The sequence below is a fragment of the Xyrauchen texanus genome, chromosome 1 (genome assembly GCF_025860055.1).
Source record: "Xyrauchen texanus isolate HMW12.3.18 chromosome 1, RBS_HiC_50CHRs, whole genome shotgun sequence".
NCBI lineage: Eukaryota > Metazoa > Chordata > Actinopteri > Cypriniformes > Catostomidae > Xyrauchen > Xyrauchen texanus.
Genome location: NC_068276.1, coordinates 41,927,997 through 41,943,142, shown reverse-complemented (window position 1 = coordinate 41,943,142; position 15,146 = coordinate 41,927,997). Strand labels below are relative to the sequence as shown.

Here is a 15,146-nt window from a genome sequence, read left to right as displayed (position 1 = left end):
TTTACATGAGACAGAAAGTCGTTTTTTTTTGTTTTGTTGTGTTAATGGAATCATTCCAGAGAACCAAAAAAGACCAACTGCACCTGGAAACATTTTCAAAATTTCAAAGTTTGTTTGTCATATTTGTATATGTATGTCATGGATTAAAATTCAGAAGGCCAATTCCAGACCATGCAAATGCATTAGAAGTGATTAGTTACATCATTTACAGTGCAGTCATTATACACAAGCCTTTTGTTTTAAGTTGAAGAGTTCTTGTCATTCTGAATGCCACTTGCAGTTTGAAGACACACAGATACTGATACTAACAAGTACAGATAGCTGTTGTTTATGTAATTGTGACTAATGTTATTTATACTGAATAAGCATGGTTTTAAAAACTGTCTGAAAATATTGATTTTGAAATACATTGTTTTAAATACAAAAATAATTCCTTACAATAACAGGTAGTATAAAATAGAAGCACCAGAATACCATTTGTACATCAAATATTTATTTATTGACATTTCTGAAGAACAAATGTTCAGTTAAGACATGTGGGTGCACATTTACTGTAGCCATCTCTACATTTAATGAGGCACAGTACAAGCTCAAAAGTTATTTTGATCAAAAACCTTTTAAGCAGGTTTATAATTATTATAGCAGCAAGAAACCGTCCTTCACTTAAAAATCTATGACTGTAATTAAAGCAATAGTTCACTCCAAAATGAAAATTCTCTCATCATATACTCACCTTCATGCCATCACAGATGTGTATAACTTTCTTTCTTCTGCAGAAAACAAACAAAAAGATTTTAAAAGTATATTTCAGCTCTGTTGGTCCTCACAATGCAAGTGAATGGTGACCTGAATTTTGAAGGCCCAAAAGGCAGTGTAAAAGTATCTTTAAGACTCCAGTGGTCAAATCCATATCTTCTGAAGCGATATGGTAGGTGTTGATGAGAAACAGATCGATATTTATGTCCTTTTTTAACTGTAAATCCACACTTTCACATTCAGCCACCTTCCGGTTGGGGCTGGTCAAAGGTGGAGATTGACAGTAAAAAAAAGGACTTAAATATATATCAGCCACTCCTATCATATCACTTCAGAAGACATGGATTAAACCACTGGAGTCTTTTGGATTACTTGTATGCCTCCTTTATGTTATTTTTGGATTTTGTTTGTATTACTTGTCACCATTCATTTGCATTGTATGGACCTAGAGAGCTGAAAAACTCTTCTAAAAATCTTCATTTGTGTTCTGCACAAGAAAGAAAGTCATACACATCTGGGATGGCATGAGGGTGAGTAAATGATGAGAGAATTCTCATATTTGTGGGTGGGGCTGGGATGAGGTCATTATTTTCATTGCATGGCTGGGCCTGTGCAATCTCTTCTATAGGGGGTTTAAGAGACTCATCTGCACTGAGTTCTTTCATGTGCAATTTTTCCATTTGCTTCTTTAGCTCAACCAGGCAGTCTTCTGTTGAACCTTCACGGTTTTGTTCTAACAGCGTTCGGATTTGAAGCACCAATGGTTTGTCATCTGGGGACTGAGTTTCTACACCTGCATTTGGGATATGTAATTGTTTATTACCTGGGATAGTCTCAGTGTGATAGTGATGTTGATAGACAGTATTGACCTCATGCACTAGTGCTACATTGTGGCCCTTGCATCCGGCCCACTGCTTGGCCTTAAGAGGATGGTGTGTAGATCTTTGAAATTTCTGAAAAATGGCCTTTTGTTGGATGGCCAGGTCTGGGTAGTTCTCCTGCATCTTCAGGATAGACTTATCATCAGTCATAAATGAGCTAGACGGTCTATCTATGTCAGATATTGTATTATCTTGAGACTTGTCAACTCCCTGATTAGAATTAGTCCCCTGGGTTTACCAATGAGCAACCTTCAACATGCCCATTATCCTTGAAAACATCCTTGTTTACATTACAGATGCCATTTACATGCTGTGAAACATCATCCCCAGCATTGAAGTTCAGAGGAGCAGCTCTGTTTTGGAGAATCTCCAGACATTCTACGTGTGATCGGTGACTCATGGGCTCAAGGAGATACACACATTCCAACCTGGACAAGGACAAGGTCGAAACCCATCCTCTTGGCCTTGTCAGTGTCAGAATTGTCAGACAGTCTATACTGTCTGTTTCAATGCGGTTACCAAAACTCTGAAGAATACTCCTTGCAAAAGGCATAATTGGCTTGATGTAATAGACAATGTGTCTGGTAAATGTCAGAGGATATAATACAAAAAGCTTAATAGTCAGCTTAATAGTCAGCACCACCACCACCACCACCACCACCACCACGAGTTTACCATTTAAAGAATTAACATGGATTATGGCAGTTAAAAAAACACTAGACACTTGCAGGCTGGATAATTTAAATACATTAATTTAATTTTTTTTATTATTTTTGCCAGGTAGACATAAAAGGTAGGCTATATATATATATATATATATATATATATATATATATATATATATATATATATATATATACATTAATATTGTAATATTATAATAAATTAATTTTTTAAAAATGATAAAAATATACTTTACAACTTTACACCTCGCGTGCAAGGCCCGCGAAAGAACCTGGAAGCCGGTATAAAAGCTCTGATCAACGGCAATCAAGCGCACAGCACGTCGACGACTCCATCTGTGGACATCCTGAAGAAAGAGGTTTCCTGAGGTAAAATACTTTTTAAACTATTGTATTCAAATAACTTAAAACTTATAACTCCAATACAAATATCAATGACAATTAAAAGTATTAAGAAAACGTATATCAATGAAAAAAGGACACAGGCGGTCTGAGGGAATTTGTTTTTCTTAGGCTATTGCAGTTTCAAACACATTAATAATAATAATATAACCCGTCTTCATATTTTATATAAAACCCAATTAATTATCAATTGACGGACTACCTTTTACCAACTCTAATGTTCACGTAAACGGGTTTTGCTACCGTCTACACCGTCAATAACCGTTAATGTCGTTATATCTGTGTGACGTCATTTGGGCATTTGCGCTAATGGAGAATATCTGGTCAAATTGAAAATATCATATTTCCAAATTTCACTAAATTAAATGTCAGTCATTTTTAAATACCAAGGAGTTGTTGTCATGGTGAAACCTCCAAACATTTACTGCGGTAAAGCCAGCCGCCACTTCGAAATGAGCGTCCGCACCTATATTTGGTGGTGCGCGTATACACTGGTTATTGCGGTATATGACCGTCAGAACTAAAACAGGTTAAATTCCTGCCAAGGCAATTTCACATGCATTCATTTATTCTGTCTGTCTGTCTGTCTGTCAGAAAGAAAGAAAGACAGAACGAAAGAAAGATTTTAGCACACCTCACAACCTGTCACTGCATGATATATTGAATTCCAAAATAAGAGCCCCCCCAAAACTCATATATTACCTTTTTTGTCCATACATTCAGAAAATCATAAAAATAAAAGTCCTAGCTTCCACAGACCAATTTCACCTCAGGTGGGGAGGACACCTTCTCAAGGTGTGAACTACAATGTTTCAGGACATTCTGATGTTGTATTCCAAAATAAGAGCCCCCAAAACTTCGAATATTAGATGTTTTGTTTAATAGTTCCAAAATAACGCCACAGCCAAACGGTTGCTGCGCCTGCATCTCCAGACAATAGAGTGGTGCTGAAGAGTTTGAATTTGAACGATTCAGTGAGTCACTCCTTAACACACATATTTGGTATTTAACACCTCTTTAAAAGCCTGCTAAATTAATAAATGCATTTAAATAAATAAAGTTTTGTACTTTTTCACTACAGTTTCAGTATAGCTGTACTGTGAATATACTAATGTGTTACTGCTTTAATTTAGGCAAGTATCTGGCAACAGTTGGGGGTACAAGCCCAACCTCCAACACCAGACGTATTCTGGTCTGCATGCTGACCACCTCACTTGCCCAGCAACTGTGCTGGAAGGGCTCTGGCCAGAAGATGGCCTTTGGGCAGATGTTGGTCTGCAAAGCAGTTATAGGTACAGTATATAATGTTTATATGTGATAAGCCCGTATAACAGGAATAAAAATTACAAAAATTAATAAATGGGAAGGAAAAATCAGTAGTCAGGTGTAAATGTACAGTAAATGAACAATGTTTGATCTGTCTCCATGTTTCCTGTAGCCAGTAATCCTCGTCAAAGTGCAAAGGAGGTTGAAATGGCGTAACAGTACTTGAACAACCCTTATTTTGTTTTTAACATTTGTATTTCAATTGATCCTTTCTCACTTAGATGCTGTGACAAAAGCAGCCAAGCCACTGCATGCGAGGTGGAAGCGTCCATAAAAGCGTGGCTCCGTAATGCAAGGGACAGAGATGGGGAAGGCAAGGAAGGGCCAGAACTGCAGTGAGGGAAATACCTACTGAGGAGATTGGTTTTTAATTTACTTTCATATGTGTTTTAAATATTCTGTGGTTCTGTTTTTGTGTGTTTATTGCTGTTTTAAACTGCTCTATTGCTTTTTTTATTGCTGGTTAAAAATAAATCTCAATGTATTATTATTAATTATAATTATTATTAATGTCTGTAAATAAATTATTTAAAAAAAAAACATGACCCTCGATTTATTGCTGCTACCTTTAACAAGTGCAATTGTTCTGTATATAGTAAAGTACCCACACTCCGTGTGCTCAAACTTTGCACCTACACCCACAGTGTGCCCACATCCAGCCCACATGAGGGCCCACTCTAATTTGGGCTGTCCCACTAGGCCCCACCTGGACCCCATAGTGTGGGGCCCACGCGTGCCCCACATTTCACACCGGTATTTGGGCCCACAATAGGCTGCCCACAGTGGCCCCACATGGGCCCCTAAGGGGTTTGCTGTGGGCCCACAACTGGCCCCAATGGGGGCCCACTCTACTTACTGTGGGCCTGCCCACAGTCAGCCCACACTTTGGGGTGTACCACTGGGGCCCCACCTGGGTCCCATAGTGTGGTGCCCACACGTGCCCCGCATTTCGCGCCGGTATCTGGGCCCACAGTGGGCTGCCCGCAATGGCCCCAAACGGGCCCCAATGGAGCATGTTTGCTGGGATAGTGTTTATCTCTTAAAGAGTCAGTGAATTGCATCAACAGTATTTTTTCCATATTTTCTAATACAAGCCACGAAAAGGTTGATGGTATGCCTACAAGTCAGCATTGTTATAGTCCCTTGAATGAGGGAAACATGACTGACATCCAGTACATAAAATATGTAATTATCATAACATGCATGTCATATAATCACCACCACCAGATGGCGATAGGTTCGAAGACATGAACGCTATTGGACGTCAAAAACACTCTCTGTTTATATTCGTTTTTGTAAGAGCTAATAAAACTAATAAGAATTGGAATACAAATAAGCCACAAAGGAAAGACAGGTGGGTATACAGACCTTTGAAACTCATTGCACATGGATTCATACAAGAGTTCCTCAACACAGTGGCCCAGGGGTGCAAAATCATAACTTTTTGTGATGCCGTAGGGTTTGCCATTTTGAATACTGTTGTGTGTATGTGTGTATCACCAAGTTATATTGCGTATCGTATTTATAGGCATAGTTCACCCAATATTAAAATTCTCATCATTTACTCACCCTTATGCCACCCCAGATGTGTATGACTTTATTTCTTCTGCAGAAAACAAAGATTTTTAGAAGAATATCTCAGCTCTGTTGGCAAGTGAATAGAACTCCCTTTTCTCTATAAATCATATGACATCAGCAGTCTCCTTGCGATCATGATTTCAAGCTCGATTACAATTCCTAGCGCCATCTAAGCTCTCTGCACATGTGTCAAGCATTGAAAGTGTAAACAAGCTTGAAATCATGGTTGTGTCTAGAGACTGCAATGGCAAGATGTACAGTAAAATTAGTTAGATCTTTTCATCTGTTCTCACCTAAAACCGATTGGACATGGATTAAACCACGGGATGATGATGGATTACTTTTATGCTGTCTTTATGTCCTTTTTGGAGCTTCAATATTTTGGTCACATTCACGAACATTGTAACAGAGATGAGATATTCTTCTAAAAATCTGGGATGTCATGAAGATAAGTAATTGATGAGAACATTTTCATTTTGGGGTGAACTATCCCTTTACTATTTATTTTCTTTTGAAAAGTGGGGAAAGTGTGAGGACTTTAGATGACCAAAACAATGACATCCAAGGACTATAGCCATATGTGCTTAATGAGCAATTATTTTCAAAACCATTGACATAAAAAAGAAGTTAGTCCACCTGAACAGCTTTCACTCTAATGGGAATGCTTTCCACAAGATGTTGGAACGTGCTGGAGAGATTTCCTCGCTCTCAGACACAAGACTGCGATCAGGCACAGTCTGTGTTTCAATTCATGTGAATTCAGTTCTGGGCCTTTTGAACTATAAGTAACATTAACTAACCTTAATTAAAAGGGGTAGAAACTCTAAAAGTCAATATGTTTAATTGACCTGATCTGCATGTGTATCAGTAGATGGTAAAATCTGAATTAATTTCATGTAACCTCAATGACAATAGCTTTGCATGTTTAAAATTACCTAAAAAGTTCAGTACTTAGTGAGTCTGAATACTTAGTACTTAGAGTACTTTTTAGCATGAAATGAACATTCGTCTGGAATGGTTTAATAAAAGAGGAGCTCTTGGACAATTTAGGGGAGAGCTATGGCACAGGCCATCTGTTCAGGATGCTTTCTGTGAGCCCACCATGTAAACAGGCACAAGACATGTCATGCATTATGAATGATAGGGGTCAATGAGTAAACTGCCTCAGGAAATATTTTGTCCATTTGGAAGCCTTTAGTGTACAATCTAAATTTTTTACTCAACTGCCTCATCACACTCTGAATCTTACCAACAGGACTATGTACAACAAAATGATCTTTAATTGCTATGCAAAATTTACTATTACTCTAAATAGTTTCAAATACTACCAGTATTTACTGTATATAAACATTCAGAGATCAAAGTCTCGAGAGAAGTCTTGTTTATTCTTCTTTACTCCAGTGGTAAAGGACTTAAGATTCTATTACAATTCAACATCTGCAGCTCTAACAATATAACCATTCCAGACAACATTGTGACAGAGGAATAACACATTTGAGATGTAAATTAATTACATATAAGTAAACCTTTACTATGGACTTTTATGCCAAGGTGCTTGTTTGGGGTGTAAAACAATATCTATATATCCTGAAGAACTAAAGGTGTGCATAATATGGTATAATGAAACTGGTGAAATAGTTTGAATCCAGTTCAAAATGATTTTGAAAGTTAATGTAAATGATTGAAGTTAAAATACACAATTCCATAAAATTGACAGAAAATAAAGAAACCAGTGGTAAGTGAATTGTTTACATTTTAATTTGATAATTATGCACACCTAATTTCGACAGTCTTGTGCTAAAAAGTGTGACAGACCAACTAACTAAAACTTGAGGGTTTACAGACACAGTACTAGTATTACAGTGTAGTATTACAGTGTAGTGGCAACAGCTATTACACTGCTACTGATAGAAAATGGAGCGTTTCTTCATCTAAGCCTAATATGCTGACCAACACAGCTCCTGCCTCTACAAATTCATATACGCACATGATAAGGCTAGACATCTTCAAACAGACCCCTTAATGCTACCTTCAAGGTCCCTTTATTTGATTCATTTGCCTTTCTTCATTAGTGATGAGTAAAAACTTCTAAACATTGGCTGAAGTCAGAAATACAAAAATATGGGTGTTCAAAGTTGACATCCATTCAGACTACTCTAAATAAATAATAATGGACCATTTAGAATTTATTTCTGTTTTGAGCTGCTTTTCAAATCACAAGAATGCATTCTTGCATCAAATTCAGTTTTCAAAAAACCCTTTCAGACCCTTCTTTTTTAAACAATTATTTTGTTTGTGCAGTGGAGGGAATTGATGAAAAAGTTTAATTGTGTCATACAGTACATTGTCATTTTTGGGCAACTTTTTATTTTATATGTATACTTAATTATTTATTTGTCTTTTTGTATCATATATATTTGTGTTATTTGTAACATTTAAATAAAAGAATAAGACCTAAACATCTGATGACAGTCCTACAGGTACCTACAGTATGTAAACTGGAATAAGCAGAATGAAACTTTCTTCTAGGATTTCCACAGTGTTCTGTAATCTAACATTCATGGTGATTAATAGGCATATTGTTTCTCTTAGATACATGCAAGTGTATGAAAGCCATTGCGCTGCAATGAATGAAGTTGGCTTTTGAACAAAAACATTTTAGGATCAAATCTGATACATTAATATGTTGGTAGCATGTTCAGTGCATGTCCAGCAATAAAGATCTTTTAGACCATAGTGATAAAAAATCACTATTATGATCTGATAAAATGCTTATTGATTAAGTTTTAGATGGCTTGCTTGGCAACATTTTTATTGTTGAATTTAGCTCTGGTGCAAAAAAATGGTTAAATAAAAATTATATGAAATATGTTCAGACTGCAGGCAAATCAGAGTTTTTCTCAAATCAGATCTTTTCAGGCAGACTGTCTGCACTATTAATTGCAAGTGATCAAATCAGATTTGCGCGTTCAGACTTAACCAACCTTTCTGCATAGGTTGCTTTGGTAACGACGTAGGCGGCCCACGTGACGATGCTTTCAAAACAGATGCGGGAAAAATGGAGGCGCATCAACACACTCCCCAAATAAGCGACCTGTCCAGTCGCTGTGAAGAACTCCTCCGTCGCACAAGAAAAACTCAGTGAAGGAGAAGAACAGCCAGAGCGTCCGGACAGATACACATCTGAACAAAAACTGATTGCGAACGCATTTGAAACCACCTCCCGATGTGGTTTTTGCTGTCAACACTATCAAAAACTCATCTGGATACAATCTGGATATGCAAAAAAAATATTTTTAGTGGCAATCTGAACTAGGCCTAAGTCTATTTGTAAATGAAACATGTTCAGAGCATGTCCAGCAAGAACTATCTATTGTTTCATTTTATATTGACATCACTGCCTCAACAAATTTGCAACTGAGCTAATAACTAGTCTTAGTTTTTATGTTATAATGTGTGTTTATAATGTACACACAGTGCTGGTTTAGGAGAATAATGTAAAATTAACCTTTTAACACCCTTTGGCAATGTGTCTGATAAAGTTCTTTCCAACTATTTTAGTTTTGTTGTATGCATGGATATCACACTTATCACTCACATCTACTGTTTTCTCATAATAGGTTCTTAAAATGTATTGAAAATAAGCATTGCCAGGAAACTTTCAGAAAACAGTAGTGTCTGCAATAAAAGGAAATATAAAGAAAGAGGTAACACTTTCCAATAAGATTCTATTTGTTAACAGATGTAAATGCATTAGGAATCACAAACTAAAAATGAACAATATAAAAAAATTTTTTTTAAACTTGGTTAATACTAATTTATGAAAATAGAATTTAGTTCATATTAGGTTATGCATTAACGTGTACAACTTTTAATAAAAAAAATGGATTAGCACGTTGTAATTAACATTAACCAAGATGAATAAATGCTGTAAAATATTGTTCAATGTTAGTTCTTAATAACTAATGTTGTTAACTAATGTAAAGTTAATGAATACAACCTTATTGTAAAGTGTTACCAAGAAATCACAGTGATCTAGTTGTAAAGGTGTAAAGAAATGCAATGAGGTTTAATGAAAGTATGGATTAAAAAGCATTTCATCTTCTGGTGTCATTTACATTGCTTTAAAGGTCACTTCTCTTCTATGATATCTATGAAATTTACTAAATATTATTTAAAAAATGTACAAAAAGTACAAAACAAACAAACAAAAAAAGGTTAACAATTCAAATGAAATATGTTGCAATAAATAGAAAGTCATGTAGAAACACATGAACATACACCTATGTGCATGCACTTTCTCTTACTCATGATGAAGAAGAGAAAGGTCTCATTTTACACCTAAAATGTAAATGAAAAAAAAAAAAATCACTATTATGAACCTATGTAACTTTATTGATTAAGTCTAAGATGCCTTGCTTGGCAAAATTTAAATTGTTGAATTTAGCTCTGGTGCAAAAGAAATGGTTAAATCATCTATAAGTCTATTTGTAAATGAAGAAACTGGCATCTAATCACACCATAGGCAAAAGACAACGTAAAATGAAGACACACACACACACACACACACACACACACACGCGCGCGCGCGCGTTCGTAAGGGTGGCTCCCTTTGTGTTAGCTAAAACAGGACATGCAGTGTCTCATAGCTGTGTTGGTTGATATCAGAGGAGATTGTGGGGTTCTGCGGGTGTCTGTTTCAGCTCTGAGCTCTGGGTCTTTTCCATTGTGTCTACATTGTCTGGGGTGACCCTTGTCAAACAAAGAAGTCCATCTCAAAGCTGGTTTGGTACAGGTGATGCACATTTGTGTTGGAGTGGCATGTATTACCAGATCCTGTGGGTAACAATGTCCTGGAGACTGCTGTCCTCAGCAGTGTGTTTGAGAAGATCCAGGGGCATCAGAGGGAGGGGCTGGTTTTGTTCACTCACTACTGCCTCATATGGGGGTGCCTCTTCTAAAGGTAAGGCTGACAAAGAGATGGAGGCGACTGGCTGGTGCCTCAAATCCTGCAGCCTGGTTGAGTATCTGGAAGAGCAACTTGCTGACACCCAGGAAGCACCAGCAGGCAGAGCCTCCATCTCTCTGTAGTTGTGTGGGGCAGCCTGCTCCCGGCACGGGTCTGTGAGCGAGTAGGCTGGTGGATCATCAGTAGGAACATATAACTGTGTCCCTGGTCCCACGCATTCATTATAACTGAAAGAAAAGACCACGTATGAATACAATGAACAATATGACAATAGGTATATAAAAGCCATCCAGTGATTTGAATAATATTTCCAACATAGCTTTTAATTTTTGAGAATGTTGCTGGATTATGATACAATATATTTCCTTATCAGTTAAGTCTATTTTAAGCAATCATATATGAGAATCCTGATGTGTGTTAAATAACCTTCCCTTGGACCCGTTTAAAGACCCATAAAATACATCTGTATGCTATTTTACTCTTAAAGTTGAAAATTTTTGCAGATACAGTATGTATTGAAAATGTAGTCTTTTGCTTCCGGGAAAATGGACCAAAATGGACGACTCATCTTGCACTCACCGGTGTGTCTAAAAGTTTTTCAATGAAATGCTCTCTAGAATGACAATGTACATCCTCCTCATAGAGCTCAACAGTGTCCATCCACTTTTTCAGCCGTCTTTGTTGTGGAAATATTTTTCCAACTTATTTTTTCCCCATAGAGATTTCATAAAGAATTTAATGAAAGAGTTCTAAGCCATGAACCAAATCAACTATCTGAGGTGAATGACACCATTAGAAACTTTGAACTGAAGCAAAATAAGTATTTGACAAAAAGACAAAGGTACAAGACTGTTTACTTAATGTCTTTAATGAGGGAATAAACTACAATCCAACAATGTATTACAAATGACTGAATCAGATACAAAATTATGGAAAATATAAAACTATTGATGTAAAGTTCTTGATTATAATAAATACATAAGTATATTACCATATACATGATTTACCTTAAGTTAATGTAGGCTTTCTGTCAGCTCCAACCAGTCTGACCATTCTCTGTTGACCTCTCTCATCAACAAGGCATTTCTGTTCACAGAATTGCTGCTCACTGGCTTTATTTATTTTTTGGCAACATTCTAAGTAAACTCTAGAGACCCAGGAGATTAGCAGTTACAGAAATACTCAAACCAGCATGTCTGGCATAAATAATCATGCCACGTTCAAAATCACTGAGATCAATTTTTTCTCCATTCTGATGGTTGATGTGAACATTAACTGAAGCTGAAGCTCCCGTACAGTGCACTGCTGCCACAAGATTGGATTATTGGATACTTGCACAAATATGTAGGTGTACAGGTGTTCCTAATAAAGTGCTTGGTGAGTGTATATACTGTATATAAACACTCTAAAATTGGCTGGGTTAAAACTAATGCAATTGGCAACCCAGTGCTGGGTTAAACACAGATTGGGTTAAATTAATCCCACAAAACTTTGAGTGTACAGTACTGTGCAAAAGTCTTAGACACATAAAATGTTTCACATTTGTCTTAAGATGGTTATTTATATCATCAGCTTTAGTATGGTAGAAGGAAATATAAATGTTAGACTCCCAAACATTATTTTGCATATAGAAATTATTTGAATAGAAGAACAGGGAGCCCTGCAACAGATGTCATGGCCCCCACAAAGCCCCCCACTGAACATTGTGTCAGTCTGAGATTACATAAAGAGACAGAAGCAACTGAGACAGCCTAAATAGATAGAAGAACTGTGGCGAAACTCCAGGAAGCATGGAACATCCAATCTACCAACAACCAATAAATCTGTGTCCAGGTGTACCTAGGAGAATTGGTGCTGTTTAAAAGGCAAAGGTGGTCACACTAACATTTATAAGTTTACTGGACTTTGTATAACATTAAGTGATAAATGATCAAAATGCAAAATCTTTTCACAAGTGCCTATAACTTTTGCACAGTGCTGTAGAGTATATAGTATTAAATATGCTTAATTCATAGTGAATCATTGGAGTGGGTGCCATCGATACTGAGATCTTTTGCCGTGATAGGTAGATCTGCACAAGGAATTCCACTATTAAATATTTATTTATATTTTTTTTTAATTAGGTTGAAATAACATGAACTGTAAAGATTAATTTCTTTTTTTATTAAAAAACATTTTATTGATTCCATGCAGCAAATCAAATAGTCACAACAGAAAATGCTAAATCAAACCACATGAAATCACAACTTTTCCCCCTGAATATTCCAAGTGAAGAGAGACAATCTGCTCATATTAACATTTTACATTTTGACATATTAGAAAAAATAGATTATGTGTCAAAATACTTATAATGACCACATTCCAACATTAGCTAAATCAAACCCACACTTCCCCCAGGAAAAGTGCATTAACCCACACAGCGCATCCCTCTAAATTCAAACAGTCCATGTACGCCTACGAGAGCCCCTGCAACAACTTTTCCATCAGATCAATTAAGTCCGGTACTATACAAATTTTGTGAGACAGAATTTCACAACAGAAAATAATCTATGAAACAAACTCCAGCCAATAGACAAAGAATGTGTAGATTCATCCACATAACAGTCCCGACGGTGTGTTCCTCCACAAAACAAGATCAAGGCGTTAGCAGAACCAGCACATAAAAAATAAAAGCCATTCAGTTTCCTCGGGCAGTCAAACGAATGATCAGTGAGCAGACCCATTTGGCTGTTACATGAGTGCAACACATGACCTAATCACTCCAATATCTTGCAAGAAATATTCCACAAAACAAACTCCAGCAAATAGGAGGCATAAACACAAAGAACATGCAGATTCATCCACAAACTCTCCCGAAGGAGTGTTATTCAACAAAACAAACTCTAGCTGCTAGGAGGAACCAGCACAAAAAGAAACAAAAAAAGGCTCTCAGTTTCTCGAACAGTCAAGTGAATGTTCAGTGAGTCAGGCCCACTCGGCTGCAACATAATGACTTACTCACTCCATTGACTATGAAGGGCATCACCTGATGTGGGCATGTAAATATTTTGTGGCCATCCCGAGTATCTATTCTCAATGATCTATTCTCAATGATCTATTCTCAATTTGGCCGGGAACATCAGTGCAAAAGCGACCTTCCGTTGATGTTAGAATTTCTTGCATTCCTTGAATCGATCACGTTTCCTCTTGTAGAATTCACAAAGTCTGGGAACAAGAAAACTCTGTGGTTCTTCCAAGACAGACTTCCTTTACTCCTTGCCTCCTGGAACACAAGATCTTTTCGATCTCAGAAATTTGGCCAGAATTGATCGGGGCCTGTCTCCCTCCATGGATATCCAAGCTGGAACTCTGTGAGCTCACTTGATTTCCAGCTTATGACCTGTTATTTTGAACAGACTCGGGAAGAGCCCATCTAGGAATTTCACCATATCTCAGCCTTCTTTGTCCTCAGGAATTCCAACAATTTGGACATTGTTTCACCGGTTACGATTCTCCAAGTCTTCCAACCTTTCCAAGACGCATTCCAAATCTGCCTTTGGTCGTTAGCGAGTTTGCAGCTAATTCCCTCTCCAATTGTCTTCCTAGAACAGTTAAGAATCAGGGTGTATCGAATACTAAAACTAGCAAAGTGCGCAGAGCTCGCCGAGGAGCCCCAGCTTTCCGAACCTCGCATGGCGCCACATGAGTCCCCCGAACTATAACGATTTTTATCATCAATTATTAATTACCCTATTAAACACGTACACCACTCTACACCAACTGCTTCTGACTTGCAATAGCAAGCAGCAGATCATGGTTCATGGATCCCATGAAATGGCTGTGACAAACTAAAGGCTATCTGTTTCACTAGGAAATGTCAGCATAGGTAAAAATGCTTGTCAAGCCATTTCATGGGATCTTAAAAGAACTACCGATACATAGTATGCACACATGATGTATTATGATTACTGTAAGTTATTCTAGCCACTAGGGCAGAAAATATTAAAGGCTGCAGATCCTTTTAAAGTAGCTGCTAAAGAGCCCATTAAGAGAAGATGGATTACACAGAAGTATATCTGCAGTCAATTTAAATTACGTACAGAAATACTATAACGTTTAAGAAACATTTGATTACAAGTGTCTGATTTACGTATGACAGCAGTAACAGTTTCTGAAACGTGTATTTCCTTTCTCATATATATTTGTCTTATGCTCTTATGAAGGCTGAATGCAAGACCCTCCTGGTAAGTATTACTGGCATTCTATTCTCTTTTTGCTGCATTCCCACCTCACCAAATTACCAGTTTCACTTTCTCTGTGCAATACACTGCTTCATTGCAAACAAAGCTCAAGTGAAGCACATCAGATTCCAAGTCTGATGCGTCCATCCAAAAGAAAAGGAGAGGCCGAGAGTGAAAACAGCCTACTTGCCTGTGAGCGCGTGTGTAAATGGTGAGCTACATTTACCAGGGTCATGGGCACTTATAGAAGGAAAGTAGCCATCTTCCTCTGACCGAGGTGCATGCAAAGGCTAGAGTGTTAAAAAGAGTAAAAGAGAATAGCAGCAGGGTG

The 15,146-nt window shown here is 37.3% G+C and overlaps 1 protein-coding gene across 2 annotated transcripts in view; it reads right to left on the bottom strand.

The window, feature by feature from the left end:
• Nucleotides 1–9,478: 9,478 nt before the first annotated feature.
• Nucleotides 9,479–15,146, bottom strand: part of LOC127650632 (protein BEAN1-like) — a 75,570-nt gene continuing 69,902 nt past the window's right edge. For both annotated transcript variants that reach the window (XM_052136194.1, XM_052136204.1), the window contains one exon: nucleotides 9,479–10,822. In XM_052136194.1, coding sequence (XP_051992154.1) covers nucleotides 10,453–10,822 — 370 coding nt within the window. In that variant the 3' untranslated portion in view covers nucleotides 9,479–10,452. The remainder of the gene's footprint in view (nucleotides 10,823–15,146) is intronic.